General features: G+C 39.4%; 1 protein-coding gene across 3 annotated transcripts in view; it reads left to right on the top strand.

The window, feature by feature from the left end:
• Nucleotides 1–12,208, top strand: part of afg2a (AFG2 AAA ATPase homolog A) — a 79,980-nt gene extending 67,772 nt beyond the window's left edge. For 2 of the 3 annotated variants that reach the window (XM_058407197.1, XM_058407208.1), the window contains one exon: nucleotides 11,839–12,207. In XM_058407197.1, the coding sequence (XP_058263180.1) occupies nucleotides 11,839–12,018 (180 nt within the window). In that variant the 3' untranslated portion in view covers nucleotides 12,019–12,207. Of the gene's footprint in view, nucleotides 1–11,838 lie in introns of all 3 variants that reach the window. The other variant, XM_058407202.1, reaches the window with a different exon arrangement.
• The last annotated feature ends 3,281 nt before the right edge of the window (nucleotides 12,209–15,489 follow it).

Here is a 15,489-nt window from a genome sequence, read left to right as displayed (position 1 = left end):
TTCCAACTTGATTTCTGATTTTTTTTCCAGTTAACAGACTACAAACGTTCAATAAGGTGCACGTATTTTTCATAGTTGGAAAATGTATTTGTGGAAAAATTATAAGTGTTTGTTATTAACAGTAGCAACACATTAATGTTACTTATCAGTGTTTAAGGTGAAGCTGAAGTTCATGAATGGTTTATATTATATTATATTATATTATATTATATTATATTATATTATATTATATTATATTAATTCTAATATTATTTCTATTCTATTCTATTATTTAATATTATAGTATAGATTATTATAATATTATTTTATAATTTACATTATATTGTAGTATATTGTTTATATGTTATATTCTATTAATATTCAAATATTAATTATGTTAAATAATGTCATTTCTGGTCAGGAATCTTATTTGTTCATGCCAGAGTGTCACGTAAGGATGAAAATGATTGAGTGTTATTATGACACTTAGTGTTAATTAATTAATTACAATTTATTAATTAGTCTTAATTAGCATTTTTAGTATTAACACAGTATTATAAAGTCAAAAAGTCTGAAGTTGTATTTTGCTTTAAGTACTATTTTTCTAATTTAATATTAATTTAATTATTAATTTAATTTAATTATTTATTTAATTAATGTAATACTAATTTAATATTATTTTTTCCCTGATTTAATATTAATGATTTAATATTAATTTTAATTATTAAAAATGAATTTTTTATGAGTTGAATAAGTTTCATTTTTCAAAAAGAATAAAAGTGTGTGTGTGATAGTAAGGTTATAGAAAGTTATAGAAGTTAAAACTTTAGCTTTAGATTTATAGTATGGTTCAATTTGTTAAGTTTATTAGCTGCCTGAAGCTTAAATTTAAGTGTGTGTGTGTGTGTGTGTGTCAGAATGATGAATAGCAAACGAAGCTGAGAGTTTAGAGAGGTTTGAGTGACCGGGTTTATGAAACAACTCCACCAAAATCTCACACACACACACACACATAATGCACAAATTGAATTTTTCCTGCTGAAATTTGAAACCTGTGTGTGTGTGTGTGTGTTAGTTACAGAGGGGAAGTTGATGGAATGCCCCTTTGGCACTTGAGGACCCATTAAAGAGGCGTCCAGAGTCCTGCCTGCCTTTATTTACACAATTTAACAGAGGAAGCTCATAGGCACATGTTAATTAGTTTTATAATAATACACATAGCAGGAAAGAAAGAAAGAAAGAAAGAAAGAAAGAAAGAAAGAAAGAAAAACATTGAAGAGGAAGGAGAACAAATGTTGGAAAGGAAAAATTGAAAGGATAGGAGCAATTAGGAAATAAATATACAAGAAATCAAATCTAAATAAAAGAAAGGAAATAGATAGAAGTGATACTGTAAGAAAAATTGAAAGGATTGGTGACGTTTTAAATATATTAAAAGGAACCAAGCGATAAAAGAAACAAAAAAGAGAAAGAAAGATTGGAAAAGAAGTGGAAAAAAAGTATTGGAACATGGAAGAAAACAACTCTGTTTAAATGTAAAAATAAAAGACTTTTGTTGTAATAAAATTGATAGAAAAGTAATATATGAGTGGGAAAGAAAGAAAGAAAGAAAGAAAGAAAGAAAGAAGGAAGGAAGGAAGGAAGGAAATAAAGAAGGAAGGAAGGGAAGAAAGAAAGAAAGAAAGAAAGAAAGAAAGAAAGAAGGAAGGAAGGATGGAAATAAAGAAGGAAGGGAGGGAAGAAAGAAAGAAAGAAAGAAAGAAAGAAAGAAAGAAAGAAAGAAAGAAAGAAAGAAAGAAAGAAAGAAAGAAAGAAAGAAAGAAAGAAAGAAAGGAAGAAAGGAAGGAAGGAAGGATGGGAAAGGAAAGGAAAGAAAGCAAAGCAAAAAAAGCAAGAAGGAAAAGAAGGAAAGCAAGAGACAGAATGAGAATAAGACAGAGAAGCAAAAAATGGAGAAAAGCAGAAGAAAAGACTGAACTCTTTTTGGTGTTAAAGCTGAAACTGTGTGTGTGTGTGTGTTTGTGTGTGTGTGTGTGTGTGTGTGTGTTTAAAGTATAAGAAATAGCACAGTGTTTATGTAGGAGTCAGTGTAATAATTCAGCTCTAAAGTGCTCACTGGATTAAATATTCATCTAAAACAAACAAAAATAATAAAATGAAACAGAATATTCTGTGGGGATTTGAGTGACCATGGGGATTTGAGTGACCGTGGGTGATTTGAGTGACCGTGGGGATTTGAGTGACCGTGGGTGATTTGAGTGACCGTGGGTGATTTGAGCGACCGTGGGGATTTGAGCGACCGTGGGGATTTGAGTGACCGTGGGTGATTTGAGTGACCGTGGGGATTTGAGTGACCGTGGGTGATTTGAGCGACCGTGGGTGATTTGAGCGACCGTGGGGATTTGAGCGACCGTGGGTGATTTGAGCGACCGTGGGTGATTTGAGCGACCGTGGGTGATTTGAGCGACCGTGGGTGATTTGAGCGACCGTGGGGATTTGAGTGACCGTGGGGGATTTGAGCGACCGTGGGTGATTTGAGCGACCGTGGGGGATTTGAGCGACCGTGGGGGATTTGAGCGACCGTGGGGGATTTGAGCGACCGTGGGGATTTGAGCGACCGTGGGTGATTTGAGCGACCGTGGGTGATTTGAGCGACCGTGGGTGATTTGAGCGGCCGTGGGTGATTTGAGCGGCCGTGGGTGATTTGAGCGACCGTGGGGGATTTGAGCGACCGTGGGGATTTGAGCGACCGTGGGGATTTGAGCGACCGTGAGTGATTTGAGCGACCGTGGGGGATTTGAGCGACCGTGGGGGATTTGAGCGACCGTGGGGGATTTGAGCGACCGTGGGGGATTTGAGCGACCGTGGGGGATTTGAGCGACCGTGGGGATTTGAGCGACCGTGGGGATCTGAGCGACCGTGGGTGATTTGAGTGACCGTGGGGGATTTGAGCGACCGTGGGGGATTTGAGCGACCGTGGGGGATTTGAGCGACCGTGGGTGATTTGAGCGACCGTGGGTGATTTGAGCGACCGTGGGTGATTTGAGCGACCGTGGGTGATTTGAGCGACCGTGGGGGATTTGAGCGACCGTGGGGGATTTGAGCGACCGTGGGGGATTTGAGCGACCGTGGGGGATTTGAGCGACCGTGGGGGATTTGAGCGACCGTGGGGATTTGAGCGACCGTGGGTGATTTGAGCGACCGTGGGTGATTTGAGCGACCGTGGGTGATTTGAGCGACCGTGGGTGATTTGAGCGGCCGTGGGTGATTTGAGCGACCGTGGGGGATTTGAGCGACCGTGGGGATTTGAGCGACCGTGGGGATTTGAGCGACCGTGAGTGATTTGAGCGACCGTGGGGGATTTGAGCGACCGTGGGTGATTTGAGCGACCGTGGGTGATTTGAGCGACCGTGGGTGATTTGAGTGACCGTGGGGATTCGTCCTTATAGAATGTAAAAATAGAATGTTAAAAGTTTGAGCTCATCTTCGGCTGAATCGTTCCTCAGGGAGAGAGATGAGGAGAGCAGAGTGTTTCTGTACTCAGTGGAAACTAGGATGCGGTCAGTTTCTGTGTGTGTGTGTGTGTGTGTGTGTGTGTTTTAATCACTGTGGTCAGATCTGCAGTAATTGAGTGCAGTGCAGTGCAGAGCAGCTGATGAGCCTCATGCAGGAAACTCCAGCACTCAGCAGTTCAGTGTGTTTCACCTTATTCACTATCACTGAGACACAGAACCAGGAGTGTTAGAACCAGAATACATACGGAAGGGAGGGAGGAAGGGGGAAAGAGAGAGAGAGATTGAAAGAGAGAAGGATAGAAAGAAAGGAAATGAGAAAGAAAGTGAGGAAGAAAGAGAGAAATAGGGAAAGGAGGAAAGTAAGAAAAAGAAAGAAAGGAAGGAAGGAAGGAAGGAAGGAAGGAAGGAAAGAGAAAGAGAGAGAGAGAGAGAGAGAGAGAATAAATGAATGAAAGTGAAAGAAAGAAAGAAAGAAAGAAAGAAAGAAAGAAAGAAAGAAAGAAAGAAAGAAAGAAAGAAAGAAACAAACAAACAAACAAACAAAAGAAAGAGGGGTAAGGGATGAAAAGGAAAAAAGAATGGTAGAAATGTAAAGAAAGAAAGAACTAACAAATGAAAGAAAGCAAGAAAGAATGAACATGTAGCTAATGTTTGCAGAGAAACGTGGTTAGCTAATGTAGCTAATGATTTTTCTAGTAGCTATGAGTAATACTAGATATTTACAAGCTAATGTAGCCCTTTAGTTAGTCAATGCCTAATGACTAGCTAACTTTGCTAATCCTGAAGTAACGCTGAACATTACATACACACTGTCATGCTGAGGTCAGTGACTCGTCACTTTTACACAGATCCTGACGCAGGAAACGTCTCGGTGCGTCTCGGAGGTTTGGCAAGAAAACGTTTAAAAGTTTCTTTCCTGTCTGTAGCCAGCTGTTCGTTTACAAATGTGGAGAAAGAACAGAAGAAAGAAGAACAAGATGGTGGCCGAGTCACCTCATGGTGCTGTGTGGAGAATCTGCTAATGCCAATATCTGTGCTACATTTACGTTATATATTATTCTGTTGTACTTATGCAATGCGAAGTGTTTAGTTACATAAATTAAAAGCTTGACTGTGTGTGTGTGTGTTGGGGGAGTGAGACAGATGGAAATGGAAGCAGCCATAATTCAGCAGGCGTGCAGGGGGCCCTCGGAGAGGGTAGAGATGTGTGTGTGTGTGTGTGTGTGTGTGTATGGAATGCCTTCATGTTCACAAACAAAATGCATTTTCCCAGGCCATGTTTCAGTTGATGTTTTTTCAACTGCACCCAATAATACACACACACACACACACACACACACACCCACAAAGAATGCACGACAAAGTGTGTGTATGTGTAGGGTAGGATCTGTGAAGAACTTCTTCTCTGCCTGCCTGTCAGGCATTAAAGTTGTGTACTATGCTATACTGTTTTTGTGTGTGTGTGTGTGTGTGTGTGTGTGCGCGCGTTCCGTTAAATCCGTATAAACACGTGAAGCACTGAAATGCAGGAGATGTGTTTATTTGCACGAGTGTTTGTGTACACGCTGGTTGCATGGAAACGACATGAACTCAAGGTACTGTTATTCAGATCTTTCTCTCTCTCTCTCTCTCTCTCTCTCACACACACACACACACACACACACGTACAGAGTTCCTTTAGCTTTGATTGCCTTTGTATTCCTTCTGACATATGACTTAATCCACTGATTGATGGCCGCCTCGTACAAGCAATTAAACAGCCACGCTGTTTACACACCGCATAAACACACACACACACACACACACAGCTTCAGAAGACTTAAGTGAAAGAAAATGCCCCGAAATGTGTATAGCACCAGTGATAGTGTAATATTTGGTTATATAATACAAGTCTCCTAGCTGTGGGTGTGACATACGTGCCTACTTCAGAGCTGAGCTGGAGAATATGTGCATGTTAAATATGTGCATACGTTTATGTGTAAAATAGCTGCAGGCTTTAGGTATAAAACTGCATACTGGAGGATTAAGGTAATTGCATTCAACAGGCATTAAGCAGAAAATCACTGCATGCTACAGGCTTTAAGCATTCAGCGAATGCTGACAACAGGCTTTAGGCAAAAACTTCATCTAAACTGCGTGCTACAGTGTATTTGTAAACTAGTCAGAAACGAATGCGTGCCAGAAAAATTACGTTTCAGCATATGGTACTTGTATTGGGTATAAAATAAGCACATGCTACAGGTTTTAGGTATAATATTAATGTATACTTCAGTTTTTAGGTATAGAATCAGTGTATACTTCAGTTTTTAGGTGTAGCGTCAGTGTATGCTTTAGTTTTTAGGTGCAGAATCAGTGTATACTTCAGTTTTTAGGTGTGCAGAATCAGTGTAGGCTTTAGTTTTTAGCTATAGAATCAGTGTATACTTCAGTTTTTAGGTGTAGAATCAGTGTATGCTTTAGTTTTTAAGTGTACATTCAGTGTATGCTTTAGTTTTTAGGTGCAGAATCAGTGTATACTTCAGTTTTGAGGTGTAGAATCAGTGCATACTTTAGTTTTTAGGTGTAGCGTCAGTGTATGCTTTAGTTTTTAGGTGCAGAATCAGTGTATACTTCAGTTTTTAGGTGTAGAATCAGTGTATACTTCAGTTTTTAGGTGTAGAATCAGTGTATACTTCAGTTTTTAGGTGTACATTCAGTGTATGCTTTAGTTTTTAGGTGCAGAATCAGTGTATACTTCAGTTTTTAGGTGTAGAATCAGTGTATACTTCAGTTTTTAGGTGTACATTCAGTGTATGCTTTAGTTTTTAGGTGTAGAATCAGTGTATACTTCAGTTTTTAGGTGTAGAATCAGTGTATACTTCAGTTTTTAGGTGTAGAATCAGTGTATACTTCAGTTTTTAGGTGTAGAATCAGTGTATGCTTTAGTTTTTAAGTGTACATTCAGTGTATGCTTTAGTTTTTAGGTGCAGAATCAGTGTATACTTCAGTTTTTAGGTGTAGAATCAGTGCATACTTTAGTTTTTAGGTGTAGCGTCAGTGTATGCTTTAGTTTTTAGGTGCAGAATCAGTGTATACTTCAGTTTTTAGGTGTAGAATCAGTGTATACTTCAGTTTTTAGGTGTACATTCAGTGTATGCTTTAGTTTTTAGGTGTAGAATCAGTGTATACTTCAGTTTTTAGGTGTAGAATCAGTGTATACTTCAGTTTTTAGGTGTAGAATCAGTGTATACTTCAGTTTTTAGGTGTAGAATCAGTGTATACTTCAGTTTTTAGGTGTAGAATCAGTGTATACTTCAGTTTTTAGGTGTAGAATCAGTGTATACTTCAGTTTTTAGGTGCAGAATCAGTGTATGCTTCAGTTTTTAGGTGCAGAATCAGTGTATACTTCAGTTTTTAGGTGCAGAATCAGTGTATACTTCAGTTTTTAGGTGCAGAATCAGTGTATACTTCAGTTTTTAGGTGTAGAATCAGTGTATACTTCAGTTTTCCATCCAAGTGCTTATAGACCGGACTGTAAGTGCTTCTTACAGGTTTTAGCTGTAAAATGAATGCACACTTTAGGTCTTGGGTATAAAACAAGAGTTCACTATAGAGTGTAGATATAACATGAGTGCATGTTATTTAGTTTAGGTATTAAAATGAGCTTATTCTATACAGTTTAAGTATAAAGTACAAATACAAGTGCTTGCTACAAGCATTATTGCACACTACAAGCTTCAGCTGTTGAAGTCTAAAACTTTCTGGACCTTCTGTTTTGGAGGGAAAAAAACCCACATCTGTAGAACACCTGTGGTTTTGGAGCAGTGTTTAATTCTGCGCTATGATTGGTCGGGTGCAGCGTTAGCATTTTTGGTTAATAGGTTGTTTACAATCGTTCTGATCAGCTGTAAACAAACCAGAGCAATGTTCACTCAGCCTGGGTTAGTCTCCGGACAATTTCTAGAACACACACACATGCTTCCTGTCCACACACACACACACTGAATGACCACATATGGAGAATTTGAAACTGCAGAGAATAATTGTGGTATGTTCACAGTACACATGGATTTGCTAAACCTGTTGGAAACAGAACTAGCAGTCAAACTGGAGCAGTAATGGGATGCGTTTCATTTCATAATAAAAATAAAATCAGTAATTACTTCAGTTTTTAGGTCTAAAATCAGTGTATGCTTCTGTTTTTAGGTCTAAAATTTGTTTATACTTTGGTTTCCAGGTATAAAATCAGTGAATACTTTGGTTTTGAGGTATAGAATTAGTGTATTCTTCAGTTTTTAGGTCTAAAATCAGTGTATGCTTCAGTTTCTAGGTATAAAGTCAGTTTACATTTTTGGTTTTTGTGTTTAAATCAGTGTATACTTCAGTTTTTAGGTCTAAAATCAGTGTATGCTTCAGTTTCTAGGTATAAAGTCAGTTTACATTTTTGGTTTTTGTGTTTAAATCAGTGTATACTTCAGTTTTTAGATATAAAATCAGTGTATGCTTCAGTTTTTAGGTATGAAATCAGTTTGATTTCCAGGTAGAAAATCATTGAATACTTCAATTTTTAGATATAAAGTCAGTTTACACTTTGGAATTTGGGTCTAAATCAGTGTATATTTCAGTTTTTAGGTATAAAATCAGGGAATACTTCTGTTTTTGCGCACAAAAATAACCCCAGATCTGTAGAACACCTGTGGTTTTGGAGCAGTGTTTAATTCTGCGCTGTGATTGGTCGGGTGCAGAGTTAGCATTTTTGTGTTTCATTTCATAATAAAAATAAAATGATTAAGAATATGGTTTATTGCCTGTTTTTGCCTTATTTCCACTATATTTTATATTTATTTTATAGTGAGACAATACTATTCCATTTGAGACAATACTAGCGTGTAAAATTCCTACACTAGACAGGTGAGTATGTAGTGCATAGTGTAAGTGTGCAATACTTCATTTGGGACACAGTTCTAGTCAAGGCGAAAAAGTGAGGTGAGTGGAAGGGGGCGGGGCTTCCACAGTGTCAGCTAAAAACAGCTGTCAATCATTTTTGGAATGAATGAGAGATGGAGAAAAGACGAGAAAGATGGAAAAGAATCAGGTGGTGACGGTCAGTGAAGCTGTGATGGACAGAGCGACTGACAACGAAAGGTAGAACTGGAGCTTGAGGGAGGAGTGGAGGAGTATTAAAAAGGAGGGGAGTGAGAGACAACAAGGGGAGGGGAAAAAGGGAGTGACAGGAAGAAAAGGAGATAGATTGAAGGAGTGAGGGAGTGATGGAGGAATGAAAACAGAAAGCATAACAGAGTTATCTGATAGATAGAGAGAGTGACAGTAAATTAGGGTGAGGGAGCGATAGCGATGGTGCGAGGGAGTGCAAGCGAATAACAGAGTGATGGATAAAATGAGAATGAAAGATGGAGGAGATGGTGTGGGCGGAGGGATGGATGGAGGGAGAGAAGACGTGAGGATTATATGAAGTGCCCAAGGTTCCCAGCGAAATCTTCATGGTTTATTAATAACCTGTTCAGCAAAACCACTCTCTCTCTCTACCTCTCTACCTCACTCTCATTTTTTTTTCCTTCTTTCTCTCCCTATCTAATCTCTATCTCTATACCTCTATGTATCTTATAATCTCTTTCTCTTTTTCTTTCTATCTTGTCTGTCTCTGTCTATTTTCTCTCAGCCTCTCTAATCTTCCGGTACTTTCTTTAGCTGACCTTCAACTACTTGAGGCGGCATAATGACAAAATTCAAGATGGCTGCCAGCTGGTGGTCATGTGGTCTTTTGGGTGAGAAAGGCTTCATTTTTATATTAGGATGTCAAGCATCCTAATATAAACGTTATAACGTATTAGAACGAACACAGTGGGCAGTTTACGCTGTGTGTGTCCAGAGTTGTTGAAAATGCATCAACCGACCCCTTCTAACCAATCGGAGGGAAGAATTCGAGAGTAGTGGTAGCATGACAGAGACGCGCTTGTTGGTTTGCATGGCCCGTTACATTTTCGCTAACGTCCTTGAAAGCAAAGGCCCGCATTCCATTTCATTTCCTAGAATCATGACAACACACACACACACACTCTTTCTCACACACACTCTCTCTCTCTCTCTCTCTCTCATTTTATAATTCTCCTGTGATTATGCAATCAGGCCTGCCGTGTTGGCTTTGACCTCAGGGAACTCCACATACACACTCGTACACACACACCACGCTTCAGGCATGAGTCATATCCGAAAACGAGTGGAGCGAGGGACAAAGAGAAAACACACTGATGAACTCCAGGCAGCCTTGCTAGCCCATTCCTCTCTCTCTCTTTCTTTCTCTCTCTCTCTTGCATAATCTGGTGGGTCTCGCTGGTTCAGAGGAAGCGATCAGTCTCTTCTGTGACAGAAAGAAAAAAGAAAAAAAAGCGAGTGAGTAAAACAAGAGAAAACAAGTTAGGAAGAGATCGAACCTGCACATACACTCAACACCGTATAGAAGACTTTATATGCTTTATATGTTACACGTTCACGGTGGACCAAAAACACCCTACAGGAGTTAGGTACGAGGTGAGTTTTTACGGATGTGCAATTTACGTTCTAAAAACGAACACTGAACGCTTTACGTGCCGAGCGAAGCATGAGTAGCGAGGAGTTAATTACAGAAACGCACACATGGCCATTCAGACCTCAGACATAACGACGAACTTAAAGCGCTATTCAGGCAGTTGCATGAGAACTTAGAGTTTCCAGAAAACTGAGGCGTGTCTCTGTTCCAAATAATTCTGTACTTAAGCCAAATTTGTTGCAGCATTAAATCCAGCAATGTCTGAAATGTTTCAAGTAACTGAAAGCTGAGATTTATTTACGTTTTGGAGCGAATTAACAGTTTTACTTTATTATTTCATGACCTCAGTTTACATTCAACTGAGTCACACACTTCCATCTGGTTTATGGTGAGCTCAGAATCCTGGGATATTTTGTTCGACATTGATCATTGTCCTGTATTTCCCCAACCGCTATGGTGCGTGGTCTTCGGTGTTTTGCCTTCTGACGCTACCAAGCGTTTTTGTTGTGGTGTTGCGACGTCCTGTTTTTCACGTGGTAGTGAAGTAGTAGCTCAGTGGTCAAAGCCTTAGACTACTGATTGGACTCCCAGGACCACCAAGCTGCCACTGCCGGGCCCCTGAGCGAGTCCCTTTAACCCTCAAGTTGTATAAAGTTTGCTCTTGATAAGGGCGTCTGTCAAATGCTGTAAATATGATAGACCCACTGATTCGTGGCTGAGCATATAGCCGTAACATTCCATCGACACGTCATTTCCACACTGTACATCAGTTGCAATTAGGACTGTTCATCAATATCAATCAATACATAGTGGAACCTCGGAATAGGAATTTAATTAATTCTGGAGACCTAAGGTAAAAAATTGTATTGCAAAACGATTTTCCCATAAGAAATCATGCAAATTAAGTTAACCTGTTCCAGCCACCCAGAAATATGAGCAATATTCCCAATACGAAGCGTATGTAAACTGTATAACTGTACTGTAAACCAAGTACTCTATGCCCTGGCTCTATGCCCTCACAGGAAGTCGTGCCACCAAGCTTGGGCTAAAACTAGAACAGACCACCCATGCCACCGATCCGTCACCTGAAAAAAAAAAACGGCTAGCTTCTGAACACATACCGAAGGCAACGTTGGTATCATGGGTTGACTCTTTCTTACTTCTACTTAAGATTTAACTGGTAACCTCCTTCAGAGTTAACCTCTTCAGAGGTAACCTCAGAGTTCTGGGTCACTCTTGAGTTCTGGTTTCACATGTCCACATGCTTCACACATGGTATGTGTGTATATTACAGGAGGATCATATCGATAGGAAGTGAGTATTCCCTGCTGCAATCGTTGAGTCGGTGAAGTCGGATCCAGGCGTTTCAGGATGCTTCGTGTAAAGGTGGCGGGTCCTGAGGGCAAGTTCCCACATGGCGCCGCTCACCTGAAGGGCTGCTTTTGGTGTTGCGGGATAAAAATAGTCACTAGTAATTACTAGACATGATTTTGCAGAGAGGTGTGTGTGTTTACCGTGCGCTAATTTGTGGTCAGGGCATCGTGCCATTATACTGATCCCTGTTGCTTCATTTCCTTAAACTGTTGTGATGCTGTGGATTTCATTTCGATAGGTACATTCTTAATCCTCAGTGTAACGTCTCTCTTTTTCGCTCTCTCACACACACTGAGGTACAAAAGTATTGTTGGGATTTTTGCATGTCGTTACACACTATCCAGTCTTTGATTGTTTTCTCAATTAAACATCCGGCTAAAATGTCAGCGTGTCATTTTGACAAGATCTTGCACCAAATATCGCTTTCTCTCTCTTTTCTCTCAGGTTACTGCAGTGTGCCGCGAAGCCGCACTTTTTGCCCTGCAGGAGGACATTAAAGCCGAACACATCACTGTCAGCCATTTTGAATCCGCCCTGGCAGTCATAAAGCCTCGGGTGCCGGACTCGCTTCTTCAGTTATACACTGACTACCAGCGGCAGCACGGCTCTGGATCCTTCTGCTGACATTGCTTTGTGTGTGTGTGTGTGTGTGCACAAACAGTTTGAGATCCGAGTCCAAACCAAATAACTCGAAGCTGGGTGATGATACGGTAATGATCAGTTTATACTGTACCGCCTCATAGTGTGTATAAAGAATAAAATATTACAACAGAAAAGTGTTCGCATCCCTTCCCTCCTTCTGATCTGTTTGTTACGTGAAATAAACTCTCAGGATCTCATTCGTCTGTCTTCTATTGTTGTGTGAATATTTGCTCAGAGGAGCAAGTTCTCCAGCCTCAAATGAGTTACAGCTCCATAAAAGTTTTACTCCGTCACAAATCGGGAGTTTTACGGCTGTAGCGCGTTTCAGCTTTATTAATTTACTGCAGGCTTAATCCTAGGAGACGACCCGAGTGGCATGCAGGCATTTAGGCATGCTCTTAAAAAAAATACTGCAGATTAAAATGAATAAATCACTCGGAGAACACCCTGTAGTGAGATGTTGAACTGATTTATTCCTTCTTATAATTACTCCTTTATAGTGAAAGCACAGCGCAGGGCTTCGATTTATAATTATTAATCAGATTTGTAATTAGTAACTTGTTATCTAGCTGAGCTTGGTAGTTTGCACTAAAAGGAATTGCACACGAGGTGTATATAAACTCATCTAAACTCCATCTAGAGTTTGCCAGTGTGACCGCTGGATGCGATTTGAGAGTCAGTAACAGACACCATTTACACCTCGTCATTTTTAATGCGGATTGGATCTGGATTGTAGGCTGATGGGATTTTAACCGCTCGCATTTACATTTGCCGTTAATATGTGTCTCTTGTTGATTCTGTTTGATGCGTTGATAAAAGCAAATCGTTCCTTTTCTCATTTCCAATTATTTTATCTGGGTTGTTTTCTTTTTGGTTATCCTTGGAAAGACTGTCCATAATGTCCATAAACCCTTCAGACCTATCAACTTCAATTTTTATGAACTTAAAAAAATGTTAAGCGTATTGTTTAAATGTGTAACAATATATATATTATTTAGCTATTCATTGGTGCGAGAGAGCATTTTATTCCTGAACACATTGTCATTAGATTCTTTGGATTGAACCCATTTAACCCAAACAAGTGAGTGTTCAAATCACTAAATAGCTACAAAAAGTCACTAATAAATAGAATACTTTTGACTTTTAGTGGGTTGTAACAACCCCCTGACTTTAATTCACAGAGCCATGGAAGTCTATGAGATCCCTACTTTTTTGTTGCTTAAGTAATTGGATTTAATTCAGTTTTAGAGGCATATTGGTGCATCCTGGTGGTCCGGCGGCAGGATTCTGCCTTTTCATTGCCACAACCTGGGTTCGAAGATTTAACTCTCAGTGCCGGTCCCAAGCCCGGATAAAAACGGGAGGGTTGTGACAGGAAGGGCATCCGGCGTAAAACCTGTGCCAAATCATGCGGATCAAATCTGCTACAAACAGTGGACCCTACCATTGTGTGGGACAAACACTAGGATTAAAAAAAAAAAACAATTGTTGCAATGGGCAGTATTGCAGTTTCATAGCTCTGGAGTATATGGTTTGATACTGAACTTGGGTTACTGTCTTTGTGGATCTTATGCCAGTAGGTGCTGTAGAGATGCCTAATGTTAATTAAGTGTGAGCTAGGTTTGTGACATCAGACATATTCTCGTCTCAGCCTAGCCTGGCTTATGCTGCAGAACCCTGGCTAGGATCAAGCAGATATTGAAGATGACTAAGTAAAATGTGGATAATCCACACGTTCAAGTACAATGCTTTATATCCAATATGGTTTAAATGACTAGGTGTAAACTGAGTCTTGAGGATTTGCATTTCTGGCATTCGGCAGACACCCTTATCCAGACCGGCTTACATTTGATCCCATTTCTATACAACTGAGCAATTGAGGTTTTTAAGGGCCTTGCTCAGGGGCCCAGCAGTGACCGCTTGATGGACTTGGGATTTGAGCTCACATCCTTCAGCCACTAATCTACCACATCCCTACAGAAGAGTCGGATGAACTGATGAATTTTCATATCATCTTTGTTTTTTAAAACCTATTATATCCGCTTTCAATACTGTTTACATCCGGTATATCATCCTCTTATTTCAAATGGCTGTTACGTTCTTGTTACAGAGGCTGAGGTTAAAAATGCTTCTGGTTAATTCCAGTTTTTTTTGTTTGTTTGTTTATTTGTTTGTTTTAGAAAAACGTTCAAATATCTAAAACCCTCTGACAAAGCTATGTGTTGAATGCTCCGCAGCTGATGAAGGGAAAGTTGAAACTGCCGCATGGGAGCCGCCATTTCCATGTGAATGGGGAATAAATTGACTTTGTATTGAACTACCCCCTCTTACCCCACCGCCCCCCCTCCCCTCCTCTCCCCTCCTCTCCCCTCCTTGTTTTTTTTCTCTCTCCTGCCTGGATCCGGAAGTGGCGCATCCGCCGATCTCCCCGTGAGCGGCCCAGTAAAGAGAGGAGGGTGGGGGAGGGGCGTTCTGTTTCACACACACACACACACACACTCACACACACACACACTCACACACACACACACACACACACTCACTCTGTTTAAGGCCGCGCCGGACTGCTTCTGGTTTTTAACCCATGCAGCTCCAGCCATTTGTACAGCCCATAATATTCCCCTTATTTCGATTCATCGATCCGATCTTCTCTTAGAAATGCATGAATTGTGCTGCTATATTTTTGTTTGACTTTTTAAAAAGAAAATTAATTTTATAAACATTATGTCGCAATGTGAACTGCTGCAAAAAGAGAGAGAGAAAAATAAATAAAAAAGAAAATCCCTAATCATGAAAACAATGAATGAAATTCATGAAATCAGCAACCAATAATAAGTCATGAAAATAAATAAACAAACATGAGCAGGATTTTCTGGTCACTGAAGCACAAATGGAAAACGTTTCTGAGATAGATAGATAGATAGATAGATAGATAGATAGATAGATAGATAGATAGATAGATAGATAGATAGATAGATAGATAGATAGATAGATAGATAGATAGATAGATAGATAGATAGATAGATAGATAGATAGATAGATAGATAGATACTTTATTCATCCCAATGGGAAACTTCCAGCAGTATCCACAAACAGGTAATTAAAAATAAAAATAATTTTAACAAAAAAATACTAAATACTAGAAATTTAAAGGTACTTTAAATGAACTTTTTCCCCAAAAACATTACGGTTGCATTTCCCTTGCAACGTTTATTTTAAAAAATAATAAAATTAATAAAAATATATAAATAAATAAAATAAAATAAATAAATAAGTTTTTTTTCCTCTTTTCTTTCTTTCTTTCTTTCTTTCTTTCTTTCTTTCTTTCAGAAAACACATTTAGGTATAATATAAATTATGAAATAAATGGTAGTCGCAGTTGACAGATTACTTCTAATACATTTTCCTACAGTTTCTATTTATATGTAAACAAAAATAAAATAAATGAATTTC

The sequence above is a fragment of the Hemibagrus wyckioides genome, linkage group LG02, assembly GCF_019097595.1.
Source record: "Hemibagrus wyckioides isolate EC202008001 linkage group LG02, SWU_Hwy_1.0, whole genome shotgun sequence".
Taxonomy (NCBI): domain Eukaryota; kingdom Metazoa; phylum Chordata; class Actinopteri; order Siluriformes; family Bagridae; genus Hemibagrus; species Hemibagrus wyckioides.
The sequence above is the reverse complement of the archived record's forward strand: the minus strand, read 5'-3'. Positions and strand labels throughout refer to the sequence as shown.